Raw genomic sequence first — 25,737 nt, 5'->3', positions numbered from 1 at the left:
AATTCGTCCCTGTGACACGCCTGTATAACTCTTATAAAATGTGAAAAAGCATCTGATTCGTTTTAAACTTCGCCCTACTAAACTTCGCCTCTACTATCAAAAGAACTGGTGTGAAGATGATACATATCGACCCGACCACTTCTGGTATCACCCACACAAAGTGTAACAATTGTCAGGATTTATACATTTATATCAAACATAGGTCAGATACGAAATTGACAATATTTGCCCACATAAAGGGTCAACAGTTTCAACAATCATAACACAAGGCTGCAAGTATACATATGTCGGCAAAGCTGACTGATACTATTTACCTTCTTGAAGAGGTATTTGGGTATTAGCTCAATATTGGATTAATGAGAATTTTGGCATAAAAAATTAAAAGGAATTCTATTTAAATCCCAATTAAAAGCATTCTTAAAAATAATTTTTTTCCGAAAAAAAACACCACTTCTTCCGCCTTTAATGCCGCTTGGTTACATTTCCAAAACATGGAGAATTATTTGTAAACAATTGATTCAATTCGAATAAATTCAAATATGTCGAAAAGAACGTTGCCAATATACCGAAAATCAGCACACCCATTGACAGAGACAGGTCGCACTGGAATCGATTGAATGTGTACACGGTGCGCAGCCAACATATCTCCCACATTGCGGCCAGTGTACGTCTCGAACTGCGATCAAAATGTGGTGGTGGTCCATCCATTGGTTCATAATTCAAATCCAATGGTAGGCTGCCGTAAGCTGCTTCGGTGGCTATTCTTTGATGGCAACGTTCCAATTGCACCATTCTTCTGTACAGCAAGGGTGGCAATATAAAGACCAATGGGCCGGTTATTGTGCCACCAACAATATCCATTAGGGCATCAAAACTCGGTAGGAATTCGGATATTATTACTTGCAGTGCCACCACTGAGGTGCGTACGGCAACGCGCTTCAACGAGAAATCTAGAGAGCAAATAAAGCTAATAGTTTTCATTTTAAATTCTCTAAATGAGTTCGAGATTCTCTTACTTTCTGAAATCTTAAAGAAATTCTCCAATTGCAAAAATAATGCCGCACTGGCAGCCGTTGTAGAGAAACATAACTGCAAAGCCATCAGCACCAGTAAGATGTAAAGGGGCACACTGCTGGGCAAGGTTTCCAAGAGATTTTCCGCAATCATAGTTCCAAATTTGTAGGCAGCAATGACGGAGCCAATTATCGCCATGGAGCAGGTAACTAGAAATTAAAATATAGGAATGTAAGTATTGGATAAAATAGGAAAAAATGTAAGTTTGGATAAATGTTGGCAAAAGCGATTATCCCTTGACATGACCTACGACAAAACAAGCAACATCAACAACTGAAATCACTATATACAGGGTGAAATAAAAAAGCTGCAACAAAGTCAAACCCATATTTTTTTACATTTTTTTAAATTTTATTGAATGAAACCAAAGAATGTCGGAAATAGAATCAAATTTTAGAATAAGTTTAGATTTGTTCGAATTGGTAACCTTTGGCACGAATTATGGCCTTTAACCGGCCAATAAAAGCGTCACACGCAGCTCAAATTTCCGGCGAAGCGCTTGCTTGAAGTGATCGACACTTTGGTATTTTTTAGTGCCAACCTTGCTTTCCAAAATTCTCCAGACACAATAGTCCAACGGATTGGAATCCGTAGATTTTAGTGGGATTAACCATTCTTGGGTGGTTCGTGCTGAATCATGTCCAAGGTCTGCGACCAAAATGTTTGTGGGCCCAAGGCATTTATTCTGATGCTACGGTCGTTTAATACGAGCGAAGAGCGACTATCGGCTGTTATGGCGGCCCACACCATCACCATGGCTTGCGGTTGAGTTCTGGTGGCCAACCGAAGGTGCACATTTTCAGCTGACCTCTTTGGCAAGTAAACACGATCATTTTGTTTGTTTACAAACTGCTGGACTATGAATTTTTTCTCATCGGAGAAAACCAAATTCGGCAATTCACCACTTTCGGCCAAGCGAAGCAACTCTTTAGCTCCTTTGAGTCTATTTTCCTTCTGTTGCGGTGTAAGTTGTTGGACTTTTTCAATATTTACCGAATGGAATATTGCGATATGTTCAGCTCACGAGTCATTTTTTGGCCACTACGACGCGAGTTTCGATCAAGTCGCTCCTTTACTTTTCGAACCATTTCTGCTGATGTTGCTGTTTTCTTCCGTTCACTTTCTTGACGTCGGGCTACGCTACCAGTATCACGGTAACGAGTAATGGAACGAGACACAAAAAAATTTATTCACATTTATATGCTGGAGTGCTCTAACGATAGCCACTTGTGGTTTTCCAGCCAAATATAAAGAAATCGCACTATCACGCTTGAATTCCATCACGAATAACTTTTTTTCTGGAAAATGTTCACCAAAATGCTTTTGTACGCTTGTAAAAAATATAATGAGCTGTCACTGGAATAATTTTAACAGCTGTCGGATGAGTGGCTTAGAGATGACAACAGTCTGAAGTTGGTTGCAGTTTTTTCCATCTCACCCTGTATGAAATTAAAAACACTCCAGACTTAAACAATTAAAATATTAAATGTAAGAAAAACGATCGAATTTCATCAGCATGGCCGGCATATACGTATACCCTACAACACTATGTGTTGGGGGTATTATAAGTTTGATTGGACCAAAAATTATGTAACACCTCGAAATATTGGTTTCCCACATAGCAAAGTATATATGGATCTTCCTATCTCGCCGAGCTGAGTCGATCTAGCTATGTATGACCGTCCGTCCGTCTGTTCATGTTAATTTGTAATCACTCTACAGGTCGCAATTATGGCCCGATCTTCACGAAATTTGAATGGAGGTGGGGCTAGGGTGAGAATAGAACCCTATTTCTTTTGGAGATGATCGCATAATATTTAGGGGTTGAAATTGACCAAAAACTGCAAAAATTCTGATTTTGCAGTTGCTCTACAGGTCGCAATTATAGACCAATCAAAGCGGAAGTTAACATGGGGCTAGAGCTTAGGGCTGGGCAGAAGCCTTCCAATTTTGATGGTCATCGGGGAATATTTAGTGGATGAAATAGACCATAACATTTGTGTTATATAAAAGCCAATTTTCTATTAATCGCGAATATTTTTAATCCCACCGAAATCACAAATAGACGAACAGGTTAACTCTGACCGTTACGTAGATGCCGATAGTAAATATATCGGATGTCTATAGCGAAATATATACAATGTATATATAGAAAGGAAGGGGATATTAGCTACAATGCTTATATCTCAAGAATGACTGGACCGATTTTGACAAATTTTGTCAATTCAGAACGCCTCTTGGCACAAAGGAATTAAATCTAAAAAATCGCATAAAAATATACCAATAATGATGTTAACATAGATTTTGTGACATATTTTTATTTTTTCGTATTTTTTATCGCATGCGATTTTTTAATTTGACTTATAATATTTTGTAATATTTTTTCACCCTGCAACACAGGTTGGGGTAGGGTGGGGCTCAGAAGGGCTAGGCCTATTGTTTTCAAAGATATCCGCAATATATTAGGGATTGAAATGGACCAACAACTGAATTTTTTCCTGATTTTACAGCCGTTATAAAAGTCACAAATAGAAACCAAAAGACACGAAATCTCTCATAAAGATAGAGTTTACGACAGCGGGTAAAATGGACCACTAATTTTGTGTAAAAAATACCAGCATTACTTACATATCCGAAATACACAAAAGGCGAAGTTTTGGCTTTTTTATGCTGATTTCGTTGACGAATATAACCAAATATCGTAGACAAGCAAATCATATAGATGAGTCTTAATTTTGAGATACAGAGGGCCTTCTTGCTTTTGAAGATGATTTCAAAATATTTAGGGGTTCAAATTAACCAAAAACAGAAATGTTTTTCCAATCACACAATTGAAGCCAATCGACATGCCTGTGAAGAAAGTTAAGGACACGGTCTTCCGTCTTCTAGCTTTTTGGATAACCATTGGATTATATTTAGCTGTAAAATGGACTACAACAACTAACAGCACGACGGAGTGTATAAATATTGGGCAATCCTAATTTCAAAAGCGAAATCTTCCAATATGGATTTGGACATATTGTAACATATTGTAGTGTTGTAGGGTATCACATAGTCGGCCCCGCACGACTATAGTCTTTGCTTACTTGTTATATATAGATATTTAAACTGGGGACATAAGGTCCAAAAATCCCTCTCAGTTCTTATTGTACTTTTATACCCTCCACATTTCTACGGACGGTACATTAGCTTTTTCATTCATTCAAAATACCAATATTCGGTATTTTGATGATTTTAGCGTCTTAATTCGCCCGAATTGTTTCAAATTTCATATTCGAAGTTTTTAATGGGTACTACAGTCAATGCCTAAACATTTCCACGTCTTCGTATAGCCCACATATAACGGTACCTCCCGTTATTCGGTATTTGTATTCGAAATTTGTAATGGGTATTAGAGCCTAAGCCTAAAAATTACGTATGCAGGTCCACGTCCTTGTATAACCGCCATATAAGAGTACCTTCCGATATTCGGTATTTTGATGAGTTTAGCGACATTATTTACCGGAATTGTTTTAAATTTCATATTCGAAATTTGTAATGGGTACTACAGTCAATGCCTAAAAATTTTGTTTGCAGGTCCACTTCTTAGTTTAGCCCCCATATAACGGTACCTCCCAATATTCGATATTTTGATGATTTTAGCGACATTATTTGCCAGAATTGTTTCAAATTTCGTATTTGAAGATCTTAAAGGGTACTACAGCCTATGATAAAAAAAATACTTATGCAGGCCCACGTCTTCGTATAGCCACCGAATAAAGTTGTAGCGTTATTTTTCGTAATTTTTTGAAATGTTTCAAGTTCCTTCCAAATCGTGGAGGGAATTAAAAGTTCGGTCCGGCCGACCTTTGCTGTTTTATTACTTTTTTATAAACTCACTTGATATTCCACTGAATGCCGCCCAGGCGACTTGATGTTTTTGTTGCATATCAATCTGAAGAGTCAAAAGCATGGGATGGATATCGAACTGGAATGCCAAAATGCTGTAGCCACTTAGAATGGTTAAAAACGGTGGCAATTCTGTGATGAACAAAACCAAATTCAATAAAAAAAATCCCCAAAAATAAGATCCTTTAAGACATACCCAGACTAACTCCTTCAAAGGGTTTGCCAATTGGCTTGGCCGCAAACAGACAGAACCACATGAGAGTCACAATGATGATCATGACACAAACGGATAAAATGGCCAATCCTCTAAAAAATAAATAAATAATATTAAAATAAAATAATTGAAGAAATAATTGGCAACCCACCTCATGTGCTTGGGACTGCCCAGCCAAACCAATGGACTTATGAACACCCCCACAATAATGGTCCAGTAACAAAATGAGAAATGAAATTCCCCATTGGTAATGCGATCTCCCACCAATTCAAGATTCTGGGCAGCCATAACAATATTGGGAATACCGGCAGCAAAGATGCTCACATCCAGGAGAATGGTAACGAAGAAACCACAATAACGACCGTAGGCCAGATTCGCAATGGCAGCATAGGGATATCTTTAAAGGTAGATAAATAATACAAAGAGATTTTAAGATTATTATTTCAGTGGTGGTTTAAAATTCTTCTTTCCCCACCTGCTCTTGTGCACAATCGATGAATCCAAACCCTCGGCCATGGTCCAGCATTCGCTCAGCAAAAACGAGGTGTAAATTTGTAATACCACCACCGAAATGACCAAAGGTATGCCGAAAAATCCCAATTCCACCAATAAAGCGGGCAGAGTGACAAACGGAAATACCCCAAACATATCCACCACATAGAGTATGGCTATAAACAGCGACAGATTCTCCTCAGCATCGTGACCCTTGGTCGGCCGAAAATGTGGCAAAGCACTAAATCGTGACCTTGTCAGAAATGGTAATTGATCACTGGACGTCTGAGCCGGACGCTGATAGGCCTTCGATGGTCTCAGCCATAATGATTTTGATGACATTTTTCCAATTTGCTAAAAGCTCTGCAAACATTAATTAATCTGCCGATACGTTTGGTGCAACAACATTGCACTTGGATTTGAAAACAGCAACTGAAGCCATGTTGCAGCCCATCTAGCCCATTGTACTAAGTGCGACATTTCCATGCAGCTATGTTATGTTGATTATTTATTCGTCTCTTTTGTCTTTCGAGTTTATTATGTTTCTAATTCAGCTAGTCTAAGAGAGAAAGTTGCGAAAACCAAAATATTAGAGTTAGGTTGTTAGGAAGCTCTGCGCCACGCTGCATAGTGGTTTGAAAAGAGATATTTCTAAAGACGAAATAATTTAAAAGTCTATCTTCGACAGAGAAAATATAGTTTAATATAGTGTAATATTCGATTTTAAAATACTCCATAGAATCTGTTGACAAAACGATATCTTGTCCAGTCAATGTGACAGGCGGTTTGGCCGCATTCTATGAGCAAATTGATGTTTATACTCTCCACCATGGTATGGAGGGTGTATTAAGTTTATATACAGGCTGAGATGAAAAAACTGCAACCAACTTCAGACTGCTGTCATTTCAAAGCCAATTGTCCGACAGCTGTTAAAATTATTCCAGTGACAGCTCATTATATTGTTTACAAGCGTGCAAAAGTATTTAGGTGAGAATTTTCCAGAAAAAAAGTTATTCGTTATGGAATTCAAGCGTGATAGTGTGATTTCTTTATATTTGGCTGGAAAATCACAAGTGGTTATCGTTAGAGCACTCCAGCAATTAAATGTGAATAAATATTATCTGTCTCGTACCATCGCACGTTACCGTGATACTGGTAGCGTAGCCCGACGTCAAGGAAGTGGACGGAAAGTAAAGAAACGACTTGATCGAAACCCTCGTCGCAGTGGCCAAAAATGGCTCGTGAGCTGAACATATCGCAATATTCCATTCGGCAAATATTGGAAAATAAGCTCGGTGTAAAGCCATTGAAATTCCAAAATGTGTAAGAACTTACACCGCAACAGAAAGAAAATAGACTCAAAAGAGCTAAAGAGTTGCTTCGCTTGGCCGAAAGTGGTAAACTGCCGAATTTGGATTTCTCCGATTAGAAAACATTCGTTGTCCAGCAGTTTGTAAAGAAACAAAACGATCGTGTTTACTTGCCAAAGAGGTCAGCTGAAAATGTGCACCTTCGATGGGCCACCAGAACTCAAGCGCCGGCCATGGTGATGGTGTGGGCCGCCATAACAGCCTATGGTCGCTCTCAGCTCGTATTAATCGACCGTGGCATCAGAATAAATGCAGAATATTATCTCGAAAATATTCCGGAGGGTGTATTAAAGCCTTGGGTACGAAAACATTTTGACAGCAGACTGGGGACAATCCATCAGGACTCAGCACTCGTAACCCATGAATGGTTACAAAATGAGGTTCCTTCCTTCAATTCCAGCGCATAATAGCCACCAAAATCTCCGGATACCAATCCGTTGGACTATTGTGTCTGGAATATTTTGGAAAGCAAGGTTGGCACCTCAAGCAAGCGCTTTGCCGAGAATGGGCCAAAATACTGTAGAGCAACATTCGGGCAGCGTGTAAATTTCATTGGCCGTTTGAAGGCCATAATTAGAGCTAAAGGTGACCAATTCGAACAAATCTAAACTTATTCTAAAATTTGATGCTATTTCCAACATTTTTTGCTTTCATTCAATAAAATGTTAAAAAAAAAAAAATGTAAAAATTATGGCGTTTGACTTTGTTGCAGTTTTTTATTTTACCCTGAATATTTTTGATCAGCATAAAATTCGATGTCGATTTTACGGGGAACGTCCGTCTCTCAGTCCGTCTTTGAAAATCACTCTTATCTTGCGCACGAATTGAAGCAGGTTGATAAAATTGTACACAAACGTGTGTTTTGTTTGTGGGACTTTTGGTATTGAAAATGGGCTATATAGGTTCACGTTTAGTTATAGCCCCCATATAACTGTGCCTCCCTATATTCGGTACTTTGATGATTTAAGCGACATTGTTCATCGAGATCGTTTCAAATTTCGTAACGATAGTTCGTAATAAGTACTACAGTCGGTGACGGAAAATTGACTATGCAGTCCACTTCTTTGCTTAGCTCCCATATAACGGTACCTCCCTATATTCGGTATTTTGATGATTTTCGCCACATTTTCGCCACACGGATTTATCTAAAAATTGGTATTTGTAGATCATAATGTATTATAGTTCTGCTGAATTTTAAGCATGGGTCCACATTTTGGAATAGCCTCCATATAACAGTACCTCATGATCTTCGGTATGTTGATACATTTTGCAACACTTTTCCACGGATTTGTCTAAAACTGGGTATTTGTAGTTAGTTATAGGTTCATAGTTTGGTATAGCTCCCGATATAATGGTTCCTCCAGATATTCGGTATTTTGATGATTCTTGCAACATTTTCTAGCAATGGGTTCTAGCTCATGTGGCAAGACATTGTACAGGGTGAGATAAAAAAAACTGCCACAAAGTCAAATGCCATATTTTTTACATTTTTCTTATACCCTACAACACTTTGTGTTGGGGGTATTACAAGTTTGATTGGGCCAAAAATTATGTAGCACCTCGAAATATTGGTTTCCACATAGGAAAGTATATATGGATCTTCCTAGCTCGCCGAGCTGAGTCGAACTAGCTATGTATGTCGGTCAGTCCGTCTGCCCATGTTAATTTGTAATCTCTCTTCAGGAGCCAGAATAGAACCCCATATTTTGGCGATGATCGCATAATATTTTGGTGTTGAAATGGATCAAAAAATTTGGAAAATTTTCTGATTTTGCAGTTGCTCTACAGGTCGCATTTATAGACCAATCGACCGGAATTGTTTAAAATTTCGTAAATGATTCATTTGAGAGATATTTTTTATAGATTTTTTTTTTGAAAAATTTCGAGTTCAGCCCGACCGAACTTGGCTGCTGTTTACTTGTTAGCTTTCAACGCGGCACGGTTGGTGCCTTGTATGCACGAATATGTGTTTGGTATTAACGATTCACACAGGCATCCGGTCTCTCAGGTATCCGGTCAGATACAATATCGTTTATTGAATCTCCTGTTGTAACCGGTAATTATATGCCTCTAATGCCCTCGTTCATGTTGACTCAGTCGACATTTTATTATACCCTACATCACAAGGTGGTCAGGGTATTATGTCTTTGTGCATTTGTTTGTAACAGGCAAAAGGAAACGAGATAGACCCATAGTTCCTTTTGATGATCTGCATAGAATCACATTCTGAGTCGATTTATGCATGTCCGTCCGTCCGTCTGTCCATGTATTTTTGTAAACAAAGTACAGTTCGCAATTATTGCCCTATCCAGATGAAATTTCGCACAAATCATTTGTTTGGCCCAAGGACGAACCATATTGGAGATAATCGGTAAAAATTTAGATATAGCTCCCATATATATCTTCGTCCGATTTGCCTTTTATTGTGCATCAGACGTGTAATATCAGTCCGAATTGTATGGAATTTTGCACATACAACTTAATTAGGCCTGAAAATAAGTATGCCAAATTTGATCGAAATCGGTTCAGATATAGCTATAGCTCCCATATATATTGTTCATCCGATTTGTTATTTTTGTCCTCCGCAGCCGTAATATACACTCTTTAACACCAATATTTGGGGAAATATTTCAAATATAGCCCAGAAATACATGTGCCAAATTTTATCGAGAGCGGTTCAGATTTGGATATAGCTCCCATATATAATTTCGTCCGATTTACCTTATATTGTGCACCAAACGTCTAATATTTGTCCAAATGGGATGGAATTTGGCACTTAGGACCGAATTTAGTCTAGAAGCTAGTATGTGAAATTTGGTGAAGATCAGTTCAGATATAGCTATAGCTCCCATATATAGTGTTCATCCGATTTGTTATATTTGTTACCCACAGCCGTAATACGGACTCCGTAACAACGATATTCAGGAAAATATATCAAATACAGCTCAGAAATATCTTTGCCAAATTTTATCGAGATCGGTTCCGATTTGGATATAGCTCCCATATATATTTTTATCCGATTTAAAATTGTGAACCAAATGGACAATACAAGTCCGAATTTAAATGATACAAATGCTTCGGCATATTTAGTCCTTTGAACTTTAAATTATTATTATAATCATAGCGTGTATGATTGAATTCTCATATAAACAATTTTTAATTGTTATGCGGAGCTCTACTAAATTAGCAAAGTGGTGTAGGGTATCATAAAGTCGGCCCCGCCCGACTTTAAGCCTTTCTTTACTGGTTTTTATACTTGAGGCTGGTGTATCCATTTGACCAGATACTACGTATTTGTCTTGTTGAACGGTTGATCATGGCATGGTTGATTAAAGCTGGTATCAACAGAAGTTCCCTGAAAAGCTTTCGAGCGAAAGAAAAATCCTCTTCACAAATAGAATCCTTGTTAGGAATTAATTTTACTTCTGATTCAAACGACAACATATTCATATATTTTAGTCGTTAGTTCTCAAGGGATTACAATTTAGCAGGATAAATTTCCAACCGATCTTCTCTACAAAGAATACTTTCTAAAAACGTTTCTACCGTCTGTGGACCTTTACAAAAATTTTCTAAAATCAGTCTTTTAAGGGAATAATTTAAACACTGTGCTGGCAATAACGCAGTGTTCTCTTTCTCGTTGTTGATGGTTTGTTTTTCTTGTTTCCTCCGTTCGATGGAAACAAATTGTGGTCAATGGAGACACAACTATGCAAATAATGTGGATGAAATTGCAACAAGTTTCCCGCATTTATACCAACTGTCATGGTGGTGCGTTCTAACTTGAATGCAATTCAAGACTTCCATTGCTCCACAATCGTAACGAATAGAGAGCAGTGCAGTACTAAAAATATATCGTCAAACAGCAAGAACCTTCTGACGCAAATCAAAGGGAAGCCCTTGATTTGCATGTGCCAAAGCAAACGAGGAAAAAACCTGGCCCCCGGCGGAAATAACAACAACAACAACAACAACAACAGCATGACGTGTTGTTACTACTGCCTCAGTTTACGTTGTAGCCAAACAATTATCGTTACTTCATTCCTGCCTACCCTGCCCTGAAGTTCACTGGAATGTCAATAACCTCCACTGGCTGAACCTTTCAAAACCAGAAGCTTTCGTTCGAAAGCAACCAGAAAAAGGAAAATGGTAAAATAACAATTATTTCAAGACACCGGCATCACGGACCCCAACCCACCCCACCGGCCAAAAAAGCAAACGCGAACTGACTCGAGTCTCAATGAAATTACAACAATTGTAAAACAATTTACAACAACAAACAAACAGTGAGATAGATAGCAACACACAGATTAAATGAAAACAAAAACGAACGAAAAAAAAAAAGAAAAATGAGAAATTAATTTTTATTTGTTGCTTTAGGACCATTTTTTATTTTTTGGTCAAAACTTACTACAACAACAGCAACAAGAACAATATACAATATTTTCGGTCTTTAAGGAAAAACAATTAAATAAAAATTTATTGCACAATGGGACAAGATTGGTATTATGATTTTTATATACAACAGGCCCCGCCAAAGGTGGGTGGGGTGGGTAATTGCAGGTCTTTTTTATATACCCTCAGTCAAATATCTACAGAGGGTATATATCATTTAATACGGGCAAAACGTGCCTTTTCGAAATAACTGTTTTAGACACTGAGCTCTTGGGACCAAATCCGTTTCAGGATATTTGCAGTCGATCTAGGAATGTCCATCCGTCTGTCTGGCTGGCTGGTGTGCACGATAACTCTCGAGGGGAGTATCTTATTTGGTCCAAACTTAGTACATCGCAATTTTATTTTCAAACTTAGATCAAGTTCAAAGATGGGTAGTATCGGCCCACTCCTTCTGGTACCTCCCCCACAAAATGTCAATATTTTCGTAGAAAATATTAAGTAAGTAAGAATCATCCAATTTTCTTCAAAAATTTGCAAATCCCAATATTCGTATCAGTGCTAGGTCAGGTAAAATGGACAATGCCGGACCACTCCATCAAGTACCTCATCATGTTGAATAATTATAACTCCTACAAAATGGTAACCGTCCTAGAAGGTCTGCCAACTACATGTTCTTATATTACGCTGTGCAACACCAAAAAATAATTACTGGAAAAATTTGGCAGATTGTGAAAGTAGAGCTAACATGTAAAAAAGCTGTAAGTTCGGCCGGGCCGAACTTTTAATACCCTCCACCATTTAGTACAAATTTGGCAATTTCCAAAAAAAAAAACAGTAAAGAAATTCTTAAAGTCGGGCGGGCCGACTTTATGATACCCTACACCACTCTGCTAATTTAGTAGAGCTGCGCATAACAATAAAAAGTTTTTATGGGAGAATTCAATCATACACGCTATGATTCTTATTATAATTTAAAGTTCAAAGAACTAAATATGCCGAAGCATTTGTATCTATTAAATTCGGACTTGTATTGCCCATTTGGTGCACAATTAATTTGAAATCGGATAAAAATATATATGGGAACTATATCCAAATCTGAACCGATCTCGATAAAATTTGGCAAAGATATTTCTGAGCTGTATTTGTTATATTTCCCCGAATATCGTTGTTACGGAGTGCATATTACAGCTGCGGAGGACAAAAATAACAAATCGGATGAACAATATATATGGGAGCTATAGCTATATCTGAACCGATTTCGATCAAATTTGGTATACTTATTTTGAGGTCCAATCTGACCGTACGTGCAAAATTCCATACTATTCGGACTGATATTAAACGTTTGGTGCACAATAAAAGGCAAATCGGACGAAGATATATATGGGAGCTATATCTAAATTTTGACCGATTATCTCCAGTTTCAATAGGGTTCGTCTTTAGGCCAAACAAATGATTTGTGCGAAATTTCATCTGGATAGGGCAATAATTGCGAACTGTACTTTGTTTACAAAAATACATGGACAGACGGACGGACGGACATGCATAAATCGACTCAGAATGTGATTCTATGGAGATCATCAAAAGGAACTATGGGTCTATCTCGTTTCGTTTTGCCTGTTACAAACAAATGCACAAAGACATAATACCCTGACCACCTTGTTGTGTAGGGTATAAAAATAAAATCCGTTAAAAATTCTGTTAAAATCTTAAAAATACCGAATGCTTATACGAGGACGTGGACCTTCATAGGCAACTTTTGTCATAAGTTATTACAATATTTAATTGCGAAACTTGAAGAGAAATCTGTTTAAAATGTAGCTAAAATCATCAAAACACAGAATATAGGGGATACCGTTATATGGGGGCTATACGAAGACGTGGACCTGCACAGATAATTTTCTGTCTTAGGCTGTAGTATCCATTACGAACTTCAAATGCCAAATTTGAAACAATTCCGATAAATAATGTTTCTAAAATCATCAAAATACCGAATATCAGGGGGTAGCATTATATGGGGGCTATATGAAGACGTGGACCTGCACAGACAATTTTCTGTCATAGGCTGTAGTATTCATTTCGAACTTCACATGCGAAATTTGAAACAATTCCGGTGAATAATGTCGCTAAAATCATTAAAATACCGAATATCGGGAGGTACCGTTATATGGGGGCTATATGATAACTTGGACCTACATGGCCCATTTACGAACTTAACCTGCCTACTGGCAAAACATACATGTGTGCAAAATTTTAGCCTACTATCTCAATTTGTTCGAAAGATAGCGTGATTACAACAGACAGACAGGCAGACAGACGGACATGGCTAAATCGTCTTAGAATTTTACGCTGATCAAGAATATATATACTTTGTTGGGTCTGACATGAGTATTTCGAGGAGTTACAAACGGAATGACAAAATTAATATACCCTCCATAGTATGGTGGAGGGTATAAAAAGAAGACAAGTGTATTGGCGTTTGAGAAAGTTTACATCGCAAAGTACCGTAAATAGAAGGGGAATTTTCAGACATTCGATTTTGTATATTTCATTCAATTTTTTTCTTTTTCGAAAAGATTAATAGGAAACATTTTTCCTTCACCTAACACCAAATTTAGTAACATTTACATCTCTACCTCTCTTAGTACTCTTGCAAAAGTTATAGTATAAATTTGCAAAACCACCACAAGATACCAATGGAGACCTCAATATCAAATTTCGGGATTTCAGCTCTATACCTTCACCCAATACCAACTTTAGTACCGCTTAGTTCTTTTCGAACAATTATGGTATACATTTCCAAAATCACCTCCATATCTTAACCACAAACACAAAGATCAAATATCATTGTTGTGGAATGCATATTACAATTGTGAGGGACTGTAACCCCCAAATCGGATAAAACATATAAATGGGAGCTATAGCTTTATCTTAGCCAATTTACATTAAATTTGAAGTACTGGTTTCCAGGATGAATTCAGTGGTAATTGCCAAAATTTATACTATTTGGGCTGATATTAGCCATTTGGTGCACAATAAACCTGATATCGGATAAAGATATACATGGGAGCTATATCCTAATCTGAACCGATTTCGATGTGATGTCCGATACCAAATACCATTATTGTGTAGTACATATTACCCATGTAAGTGACTTAAAACCCCAAATCGGATGAAACGTATATATGGGAGCTATAGCAATATCTGAACCGATTTTCTCTAAATATGGTGTGCTTGCTTCTAGACTAAATTCGGTGGGGTGTACTTTTGACTTTTTGGCGGATATGGCCATTTGGTGCGCAATTAACCCGAAATCGGTATAAGATATATATTGGAGCTATATCCTAATATCACCAAATTCAATAAGGGTTTGTCCTTGGGCCAAACAAATATTGTTTGGAAAATTTCACCTTAATCAGAAAACATGGGCAGACAGAGTAACATGCATAAATCGACTCAGAAAGTGGTTCTATGAAGATCCTCAAAAGTAATTATGGATCTATCTCGCTTCCTTCTGCATGTTAAAAAAACAAATGCACAAAATATCATAAGAGTTTTGGGTTCTCAAGCCAAATTTTTTGACAAAAAGGGACCCCATTATTCAATGCGGATTTCTAAGTCAAGTATTTTTTTTTTTTTTGTCATATTTTCTATATTATTTTATGTTTTCAACTGTTTTCATGTAGAACCCTTCCTTGAAAAAAATTATCAATATTGGTTAACATTTTGGTATTGCTCTTATATACACCCTGCTTATAGTTATTTCGAGGGTCTTGGTTATATTTTCAAATCGAATAATCGGAAATCGGTTGCGTAGTAAAAACATTTAGATTCTTGCAGTTATGGAACAGACCATTTGCTTCCGTCGGTTGCGAAAGACATTCCGACATGACATATATTTAATAATATTCGTAATATGACATTCGATCTTTAATCTTCTACACTATTTGTTGATGATTAATCACAGATCTGACACTTAGCTTACATTGATCTACGTTTGTAGATTTGGAAATATATGGATGGATGGATGGATATGGGCATCTTCTCTTGTCATTTTACGTCTTCGGTGAGATATTTGTTTAATTAGCCGTATTTCCTTTGTAATAGCACTCACCTTGTGCTACTCTTTTCAAATTTCAACTTCCCTGCTTTCTTTCCCATTGTGCACCCAGCATTGGTTATCACTCCAAACAGTAGCCATTTTTCTCATCATCACCGGGGTATGAGACGATAAACATCTTTGTTTATTTTTTATATCTTCAACAACAGAGAAAAAAGGTTCATTGGCTCCCCAATGTGAGTTAATGGTCATTGAGAATATTTTTCGGTTACCTCACAGTGAAGCTGCTCAACTGATGTTTGGGAGTCACCCGAACAAAATCACTCTGAACGTTTATGCGGAGCAAATAAAATCTTAATTAAATTCAATTAAAGTAACGTTTTTCATCATTTGCTTGTCTGTTAATGTTGTTGCTGGCTGTTTGGCCAACTGACTTCGGCTACCGTTTGTTTCATCAACAACCTGTCACTGTTTTAATTATTTTTTTATTTAATTTTCTTCCGAAAACAAATCTAAGCTGACAAGTGCAAAGAAGTTCCACCAAAGAAGTGTCATTGATCCCAAAATCCTAAAATGGCAGAAGACAAGGCAATGCAAAATGGTTAAACCAAAGAAATTATACTACTTACCTAGAATATATAATATTGACTCCCAAGAGCCTTGACCTACAGTGCCCCCAATAATTAATCCAAGGCTTGAAGACATCCCCTTTTAGTTTATCTTCCTATGCGTTGAATTCCCCATCCAGTAGTACGCCTTTTAATATCCATGATAGTAGTCTACATAGTTTTAAGTGCAATATTTTAAGCAACCATCTTCTCAGCTGTAATACAGGGTGAAACATGAAAAAACTGCAACCATCTTCAGACTGCTATCATTTCTAAGCCACTCGTTTGACAGCTGTTAAAATTACTCCAGTGACAGCTCATTATATTGTTTACAAGCGTACAAAAGCATTTTGGTGAGAATTTTCCAGGAAAAAAGTTATTCGAGATGGAATTCAAGCGCGATAGTGTGATTTTTTTATATTCGGCTGGAAAACCACAAGTGGCTATCGTTAGAGCACTCCAGCATTTAAATGTGAATAAATCTTTTTTGTAGCGTAACCCGACGTTAAAGAAGTGGACGAAAGAAAATGCAACATAAGCAGAAATGGTTCGAAAAGTAAAGAAGCGACTTGATCGAAACCCGCGTTGGAGTGGCCGGAAAATGGCTCGTGAGCTGAACATATCGCAATACTCCATTTGGCAAATATTGAAATATGGGCTTGGGGTATAGCCATCGAAATTCCAAAAAGTGCAAGAACTTACACCGCAACAGAAAGAAAATAGACTCAAAAGAGCTTTGTATGGCCAATTTGGTTATCTCCGATGAGAAAACATTTGCAGAACTCAAGCGCCGGCCATGGTGATGGTGTGGGCCGGTGGTCGCTCTCCGCTCGTATTAATCGACCGTGGCATCAGAATAAATGCCGAATATTATAGCGAAAATATTCTGGAGGATGTATTTAAGCCTTAGGCACGCAAAAATTTTAGCCGCAGACCTTGGACATTGTGTCTGGTGTATTTTGGAAATCAAGGTTGGCCAGAGTTGGTTACCAAAGTGGCAATCATCTTAAGCAAGCGCGTCGCCGGGAATGGACCAAAATACCACAGAGCAACGTTCGGGCAGCGTGTGACGGTTTCATTGGCCGTTTAAAGGCCATAATTCGTGCCAAAGGTGACCAATTCGAAGCAATCTAAACTTATTCTAAAATTTGCTGCTATTTCCGACATCTTTTGCTTTCATTCCACAAAATTAAAAAAAAAATGTTGCAGTTTTTTTATCTCATCCTGTATACATTGCATTAGCATTAGTGGTTTTAATACTATTTGATATAAGCGTCTCTAGCTCACTTAACGTTAAATGGAAGGACAGCGGCTTGTTTGTGATCCGCAAATCTCGGGAATAAAAATATTCAAATAAAATGATGGCAGAACTGTGTAGCATACTTTTTGGCATTGAAATAGTAGATATTTTCAAGGGTGATAGTAGGGAGATTTGTGTTCATTTTCGAAATGTATTTGCAATGTCAAGTGGTTCCAATCATTTGGAGCACCGGTACTCCAATATCAATGTGGGTGTCTTTTATGAATAGCTTGGCATAAGAGGAAACTTGCTCGCCAGGAATAATACGCTTGGATGCTTTGAAAACTGTTGTAATAAAAAATTGTTCATCCTTCTCATTGTTCAGCATGACATGAAGGTTTAGACAATTCATAAAAATGTTTTGTCTGGGCCCAACGATGGCGCTGGATTTCTACCTAGTTCTTATATTGTCAGATTGTAATTGGAAGGAGAAATGGACGTATACGCAATCATCTGTTTCTTCATCAGTATGAATGCTATTCAGACCCGCTTGATAGGCTTAATGATCTAGGGGCTCTCTCTTATATCACCTGACCTCTCTCTCTAGATCATGTCCACCATATGGCAGTTAGGAAGACTCCCACGATAACACCCTAGCAGGTACTGCAACAAAAGCATATGATTGTTATCGTAAGGAAAGCACCTTCGCCTCCTCACGTAAATGGTCCACTGGGGTCATGAGGAGGTACCCTGTTGCAGTTCTCAGGACGGCATTCTGGCAGGTCTGCCTACTTTTCCACTGCGTTGCACTTGTATTCGCACTGGAGCCGCATAGCTAACCACAGACCGACCTATCGCTTTATAAGAGGTCAACAAAGTTTCCTTATCCACACCCGCACTGGCTAGCGCCTTGGGCACCTTGTTCCTACTTTTTAGTTTATCGCAGATAGCTGGGGCTTGCGCGGAAGACTTGAACATGCTATCGAATGTGACTCCAAGGATTTTGGGGTGGTTAGTGGTCGGAATTATGTGCTCCTCGACCTACACATTGAGCTGTGTTCTCATCTTTTCATTTAGTGGCGGATATTTTCATATTCCTCACATGGAAGAATCCGGCAAGCTCCGAGAGATAGCTGTTCACCCTGACACATATGTCATTAACTACAGAACCCGACGCCATTATTGTACAGTCATCCGCATATGTTACGATCTCGATGCCTTCTGTTTCACTCTACGGGGCTTAGACTTCTAGTTCCGGAATTCCACGTGCGACTGGCGTCCACACATATAGTTGGCTATCCAACGTTTAAAACATGGCCGGAGGGTAGTATTCTCGACGTCCTGGATGATGGTAAGCAACTTAATAGCTTCTTCTAATACTGTGGAGGAGTAAAGCCTCGAGAGTCTTTGCTACTGGCGACAAAGGCAAAATTGGCCACGTGCGACTGGCGTTCACACATATAGTTGACTATCCAACGTTTCAAATTTGGCCGGAGGGTAGTATTCTCAACGTCCTGGATGATGGTTAGCAACTGCCTCGACAGTCTTTGCTACTGGCGACAAAGGCGAAATTGGCCTGTATGATGTGCCTTTGCTGGCATCCTTGCCAGGCTTCAGTAGCGGGACCACACTGCCCATTTTGCAGGCTTCGGGAACTATTTGGGTGGCTAACGACAAGTTAAGGACTTTGGTTAGTTACTCAACTCCCGGCGTATTCAGTTGCTTAAATTTTACCATTGATATTCCGACGGGACCCAACGCTTTAGATGACTTAGCTTTTCTGATGACATTCGCAACATCACCCATCGTAAACTGTGGAGGCACGTCTTTGGCGGGCCGTTACCCACAGTTTACTCAAATCGGTTCCAATGTTGCAACACTTCTCTTTTTCTTTCTTATGCTCCGCTTATGCTCCTGTACCAACCTGTTGACTTCCACTGTCAGTTCATTGACTCTGCGATCCGTAGGGTTGGTAGGCCGGAGCTCATCACGCTCATTCGAAAGTCCCGCTGCCTCTGCTGGGAAACTCTGATAATGGATCGATGAAACTCTAAACTCTGATAATGGATCGGGGTAAAATGGAACGGGTGTAGAGGGTGTAAAGGGTGAGTAAAACTCTCTTACACAACTCTTCTGCATAAGATCAGCCAACGTAGAATTTTTTTTACACAAATATCCCTGGACACACAGATTTCGAATAACTGTGGCCTTATATACACATCGTACATAAAAAAACGTATATTGCACTGAGACCATGGGTTGTATATATTTTATCATCGAATATCTTTAAGTGCACATTTAACATTGATTATATCATATAGTACCTTGTATTCATATATATTTATTTAAAATAACAGTATTAAAAAAAAAAACATTATATCTTTCCTCATGGACCATTCGATTGTCCGTTTAGCAAAAAAGCCATTACAGTCATGTCATCGGTAAAGTTTACAAAAAAAAGCCTCTCAAAAATTAGACATTATCAGCCGCTTTAAATTTTTTGGATTTCATCTAAAACAAGAACAAATATTAATATCTAAAACAATATCCAAAAACAAAATCGCCAATGCATACCCCATCTTCATCCAAAACTTCAGTAACACCATATTCCGTTGTTACAACTTGTACAGCTTGACCAGGTCCCGTTGATTTCTTTTTGTGCGTTTTGCCACCCAGCAATTTGTTCAAGACACTGCTACCTTTGGTATCACCACAGCAAAAGACATTTGATGTCCTGCGATTATCTAAATTAGTTCTGGGTATTATAATTTTAGTAATAGAAAAATCGGTTTCATCCATAAGATCTTCGTTGTTAGTATCGTCGTCGTCGTCATCATCATCATCTTCCTCCACATCAGACGGTGTGGTTTCATTTGATGATATTTGCATATTTTCTTGTTGATTAATGTTAAGGAGATTCTGTTTGGGTTTTCTAACCAGGGATGTTATATACTTACTAATATATCGGAATGTACAGGGGATTTGAAATGCATGTGTGAAGAGGTAAAGGGAATGTAAAACAAGAATTCTATGTTATTAGTTATTGTAATAATCAGAATCATCTACCAAACAGAAGCCACTTCAGCAGTTGCAATCAATGTGCAAAACGAAAAGGCCAAAAGAAAACAAGAAAACTATATTTTGCAACAGAAATATGGGGACATTAATAAAACAATGAACTTAAGACTGCTGGGTGTGATTAAAATTAGAGATCATTACAAACCAAAAATGGTGGACTCATTCTGTTATAAGAAAGAAGCCAAAAAATAAAATTCGGCGTAGTGGTAGCACCAACGAAAGTAACTCTTCAATTTGAAAATTCGAAACATTTCTATTAAATTTAAAATCAAATGAGTAACCATAGGTTAAAGTCGTGTGGGACCGACTGTAAAATCAGAAAACATTTAATTTTTGGGTCCATTTGAATCTCTAAAGATACATTTTGGTCTATTTTAACCTTAACCCTAAATATTTTGCAATCATCTCCAAAAGCAGTAGACTTCTATTCCCCACCTGCATACTCAATTTCGCGACAATCGGAAAATAATTGCGACCTGTGCGTGATTACAAATTAAGATGGACAGAATTATGGCCTTCGAACGGCCACTGCAACCGTCACACGCTGCCCGAATGTTGCTCTACGGTATTTTGGCCCATTCCCGGGGAAGCGCTTGCTTGAGGTGATCGACACTTTCGTATTTTTTAGTGCCATCCTTGCTTTCCAAAATACTCCAGACACAATAGTTCAACGGATTGGCATTCGGAGATTTTGGTGGACATTGTGCGCTGGAAATGAAGCGAGGAACCTCATTTTGTAACCATTCTTCGGTGGCGCGTGCTGAGTGCGATGGTGCTGAGTCCTGTTGGAATGTTCAAGGTCTGCGGCCAAAATGTTTGCATGCCTAAGGCTTTAATACACCATCCAGAATATTTTCGCGATAATATTCAGCATTTATTGTTGCCACGATTGATTAATACGAGCTGAGAGCGATGACTTTACCCCGAGCTCAGCTTTCAATATTTGCCGAATGGAATATTGCGATATTTTCAGCTCACGAGCCATTTTTCGGTCACTGCAACGCGGTTTTCGAACAAGTCGCTTCTTTACTTTTCGAGCCATTTCTGCTGATGTTGCTGTTTTCTTCTGTCCACTTCCTTGACGTCGGGCTTCGCTACCAGTATCACGGTAACGAGCGGTGGTACGAGACACAAAAGATTTATTCACAACAGCGAAAATATTCTGGAGGGTGTTAAAACGAGATTCCTCGCTTCATTTCCGGCGCACAATGGCCACCAAAATTTCCGGATAACAATCCGTTGGACTATTGTGTCTGGAGTATTTTGGAAAGCAAGGTTTGCACTGAAAAAATTACTAAAGTGTCGATCACCTCAAGCAAGCGCTTCCCCGGGAATGGGCCAAAATACCGCAGAGCAACATTCGGGCAACGTGTGACGTTTTCGTTGGCCGTTTGAAGGCCATAATTCGTGCCAAAGGTGACCAATTTGAAAAAATCTAAACTTATTCTAAAATTTGAGGCTATTTCCGATATATTTTCTTTTATTCATAAAATTTTAAAAGATATGTAAAAATTATGGCGTTTGACTTTGTTGCAGTTTTTTATCTCTCCCTGTATTATATATAAGATTTTAAATTAAAACGTACGATCAATTCAGTATCGTTGCAACTCAAAACTCTACTCCATTTGGAAAACGTATTGTCCTTATGTTTTGGACAATTGTCTAAAGCAAGTCAACTTCTTTTAACAATTTTCTGTGCATACTTTTAGGCAAACAAAAATTATCTTGAAAAATTAAAAATATTCAAACGTACACTGAAAAACATTTAAATAAAAAACACAAACGAAAATGACTTTCGAGAAATTTTTTAAACTAAAAATATTTTATTGATAAATTAAAAAAAAAAAAAAAAAACAAAAACTATAAAATAATATCCCAGTATTGTTTTGTTCACTGCCATAAAATAAACGGAAAAAATGCATTTCATCATCAACTCACACTCCATAAACAATTTCCAGCTAAAAATGGGGCTGTCTGTTGCGGTGCTGGTGCTTTCAGTGCCAAGTAATAAAAGTTTACTTGGTATTGTTGTTGTCAAGTAATTGGAAGATGCTCGTATAAGGCAACTACGTTGTGATGACAATAATTTGCTGTTGTTAAAGTTGTGATTATCTTGCATAGAGTGATAATGATTACTAGTAGAAGGTCAGCTAGAATTGCTTTATGGTTTCATAAATTGGTTGACAGTTTTATTTTGGAGCAAAAAAAAAGAGAAAGAAAAAGCACAAAACAATAGGTAGATATTTATGTATTTGCACACAAACAGACAACAAACTTGGATATGACAAAGAACTCAACAAAAAAAATAATGTAAACATCAAAGGATTATGACGACAACGTTGGTAACGAAAAAAAGGATGAAAATAAAGCTTCCAGTGTACGTTTGAGAATGTTTTGTTAAAAGCCGATTGCAATAAATGACGTGTGGTGCAATAATGAGAAAATGTTTTTACGAACAGCTAATACAATATGTATGTAATGCAAAAATAGTATTTTGTGGTTACTTACGTTTTAGATTGGAATAATCCAAATTGTTTAATATACTCTATGACTAAATCATCGATTAAATATTTCACAGATTGTCCACGACTCAACAGACGTCGTATCATTGTTGAACTTACTTCATTCGATACCCAATTGGTAACAAGGGTTATGTTGCGCTACATTGACAGAAATATTGATTAAATTTACTTTCATCGCGTTGCATTAAACTTACTTGGTATTTTGTTAGAATGTCCGATTCAAAGATAAACTTTTCGGCATTGGAACCACTGCGTGATATAACCACCAGCCCATGATTGCTAACAATATCTTCAATCTGAAAAATAAGTAAATGAATTGCATAATGACGTGATATTCAAATTTCACAACATTTAGTTTTGTTGTGAAAAATATATTTTGAAAACAGTAAAAACCCCTCTCAGCCTTGCTTTACTTACATCCTCTTCAGCCCACAGACCAGGTACAGCAAATGATTCGAGTAGGTCGGCCCCACACAACAGCCTCAATTGAACCGGGTCCCGACGTTCTCTTAAGCTAGGTGGCAACCAGCCAGGAACATGATTATCATCTCCATTCATATTATCCAAATCGGGAGAATTTATATAATTATTCATAAAATTTTGATGGTATTGCAAAACGGCCTGCGTCCGCGACCAACCATCCTGCAATGTTTCCCATTCGGATAAACGTATCCATGATGATGACTGTAAAGCCAATTTGACCATTGCACAACGATGCTTGCCTGGCGCCAAACCTTTCTTGCCATATGCATCATGTGTGGGTGAAACAATACCACCAATTACCTTATGGCTGCCACACATCTCAAAATGATCTCTGGCAATTTCTATGGAATTGAAAAATAGATATATTTATAAGCGAACAACCGGTGTGTTGTATTGTCATATGCACCTACCAAACATTCGAAGATGCATCGGAGTTGGTGGACTAAAGGAACCGCACGCAATTAAGACAATTCGTGGCAACAAACGATTTGATGTTTCTTCCAATAATATAGACATTTTTCTGGCAAACTAAAAGTGATATTTTCTTACTGTAAACAAAGTTTTATTTTGAAATTGTTTATTCAATAACCAACACTCCCACACACTCTGGAATTTAGAAAATTTTTTATTTAAATTCACTGATTTGCATTAGTTTGTATTTTCATTTCCTTATATCCATTCTTTTCATACACAATTTACAAACAATTTTTATTATTTTGGTTTAATTTCAAAGGAAAGCACGTACCGACGCAACTCAAGTTCAATGCGAAATAGAGAGCCAATTAGAAAAAAATAAAAAACACAAAGTGGAAATGCATGATAAAGATACGAATCAAAGCAAAAAACAGGGAATGCTAAAAGGGTCTTAGAACATCGAAAACAGCTGTTTGTTCACTGGAGGAACGAAGGAACGAGTTTTGTATTCGTTCGTCAGAAAACATTTTTTTTCTGAGTTTGCTTGACTTTTGCCAACTTCGTGTTTGTATACATATGTATTTAAAAATAAAAACAAAACATTTTAACAATTAATGCTAGAAAATACGAGAAAAAGCAACATCACTCTAAAAATTGAAAACAAACTATATATATACATATGGTCTGTTCCAGAACTGCAAGAAGGTGAAAGTTTTTACTACGATAACCGATTATCACTCTATGATATCGAAGAAAATTGGAAAACTATTTTTTTCTTGAAGGTACTGGAACAGAGCAATAAAGTTTTCTACATTTTGCAAATTTACAGATACACGACTATTTTACCTAATGTGGTGTCGCTGTTCCTTTGCCTCGAAAAAAATTTTCCGTACCATCGCCGTTGGCGTTTTGTAAAGTATGACAGCATTATTTACTATAATTAGGCCAAAAAAATTTCACATTGAACGGCAGTGAAATTTTATATCGAAAACGTGAATACCTATTGTATATAAATAAATGGAGTCAAATCAGATGGGATTTCCTGCTGTAATAATTATACCATGCAATTGAATTACTAAACAGTATAAATCATATTTTAGCATTCATATTTCACGTTGTTTAATCAATTTTATAAATGAGGATATATATCAAATAAATAAAAAATCTTTTGATATTCTGCCAGGAAGCGTTTACGCGTTTTATCTTTTTATTTTAAAAATAATTTACAAATTGTATTTGTTTTTTAATTGACGAAGCCAATTATAGACAAGGTGTTATTACACAATTTTCTTGAAGAACTACTTTTTTCTTCAAACAACAATTATTCATTATTTCCGTGTGTATGTCAAAATTTTCATTTCACATGTGACTCATAATTCTTACTTTCACACGATTACTTATATTTCTTTATTTCCTTTGGCCATAACGTTTGCGTGCACAAGGCTTTAATACACCCTGAAGAATATTTTCGCCATAATATTCGGGATTTATTCTGATGCCACGGTCGATTAATACGAGCGGAGAGCGACCATCGGCTGTTATGGCGGTTCACACCATCACCATGGCAGGCGCTTGAGTTCTGGTGGAAAACTGAAGGTGCACATTTTCAGCTGAACTCTTTGGCAAGTAAACACGATCATTTTTTTTGTTTACAAACTGCTGAACAACGAATTTTTTTCTCATCAGAGAAACCCAAGTTCATCACTTTCGGCCAAGCGAACCAACACTTTAGCTCTTTTGAGTCTATTTTCTTTAATTTGCGGTGTAAGTTGTTGCAAGTTCTTGCACTTTTTGGAATTCAATGGTTTTACCCCGAGCTCATTTTTCAATATTTGCCGAATGGCAAATATTTTGTATTTTCAGATAATCTCTCACAGCATGAACGACATCTATTGAAGC

General features: G+C 37.5%; 2 protein-coding genes across 8 annotated transcripts; both read right to left on the bottom strand.

Annotated features, from left to right (window-relative positions):
* Window positions 1-451: 451 nt before the first annotated feature.
* Window positions 452-6,217, bottom strand: LOC101890342 (uncharacterized). The gene is made up of 6 exons (XM_005188951.3): window positions 5,652-6,217; window positions 5,328-5,573; window positions 5,159-5,268; window positions 4,954-5,094; window positions 1,017-1,223; window positions 452-950 (listed from the first exon to the last, which is right to left on the bottom strand). Exons 1-6 carry the CDS (start codon window positions 6,008-6,010, stop codon window positions 463-465), a joined length of 1,551 nt encoding a protein of 516 aa, XP_005189008.1. The 5' UTR covers window positions 6,011-6,217; the 3' UTR covers window positions 452-462.
* A 13,365-nt stretch (window positions 6,218-19,582) lies between these two features.
* LOC101889148 (nicotinamide/nicotinic acid mononucleotide adenylyltransferase 1) lies at window positions 19,583-24,291 on the bottom strand. 7 transcript variants are annotated; one of them, XM_020038727.2, is made up of 7 exons: window positions 24,170-24,291; window positions 23,835-24,030; window positions 23,359-23,765; window positions 23,136-23,237; window positions 22,928-23,079; window positions 19,916-20,297; window positions 19,583-19,852 (listed from the first exon to the last, which is right to left on the bottom strand). In XM_020038727.2, exons 2-7 carry the CDS (start codon window positions 23,938-23,940, stop codon window positions 19,814-19,816), a joined length of 1,188 nt encoding a protein of 395 aa, XP_019894286.1. In that variant the 5' UTR covers window positions 23,941-24,030; window positions 24,170-24,291; the 3' UTR covers window positions 19,583-19,813. The 7 variants fall into 7 exon arrangements, with proteins under 7 accessions (XP_019894286.1, XP_058982850.1, XP_019894285.1 ...); XM_059126867.1 differs by lacking the exon at window positions 24,170-24,291 and adding an exon at window positions 24,115-24,133; XM_020038726.2 differs by having other exon boundaries at window positions 23,835-24,212.
* Window positions 24,292-25,737: the final 1,446 nt, after the last annotated feature.

This window comes from Musca domestica, unplaced genomic scaffold (genome assembly GCF_030504385.1).
Source record: "Musca domestica strain aabys unplaced genomic scaffold, Musca_domestica.polishedcontigs.V.1.1 4, whole genome shotgun sequence".
NCBI classification, from domain to species: Eukaryota; Metazoa; Arthropoda; class Insecta; order Diptera; family Muscidae; genus Musca; species Musca domestica.
Note: the sequence above shows the minus strand (reverse complement) of the source record. Positions and strands in the feature narration are given on the sequence as shown.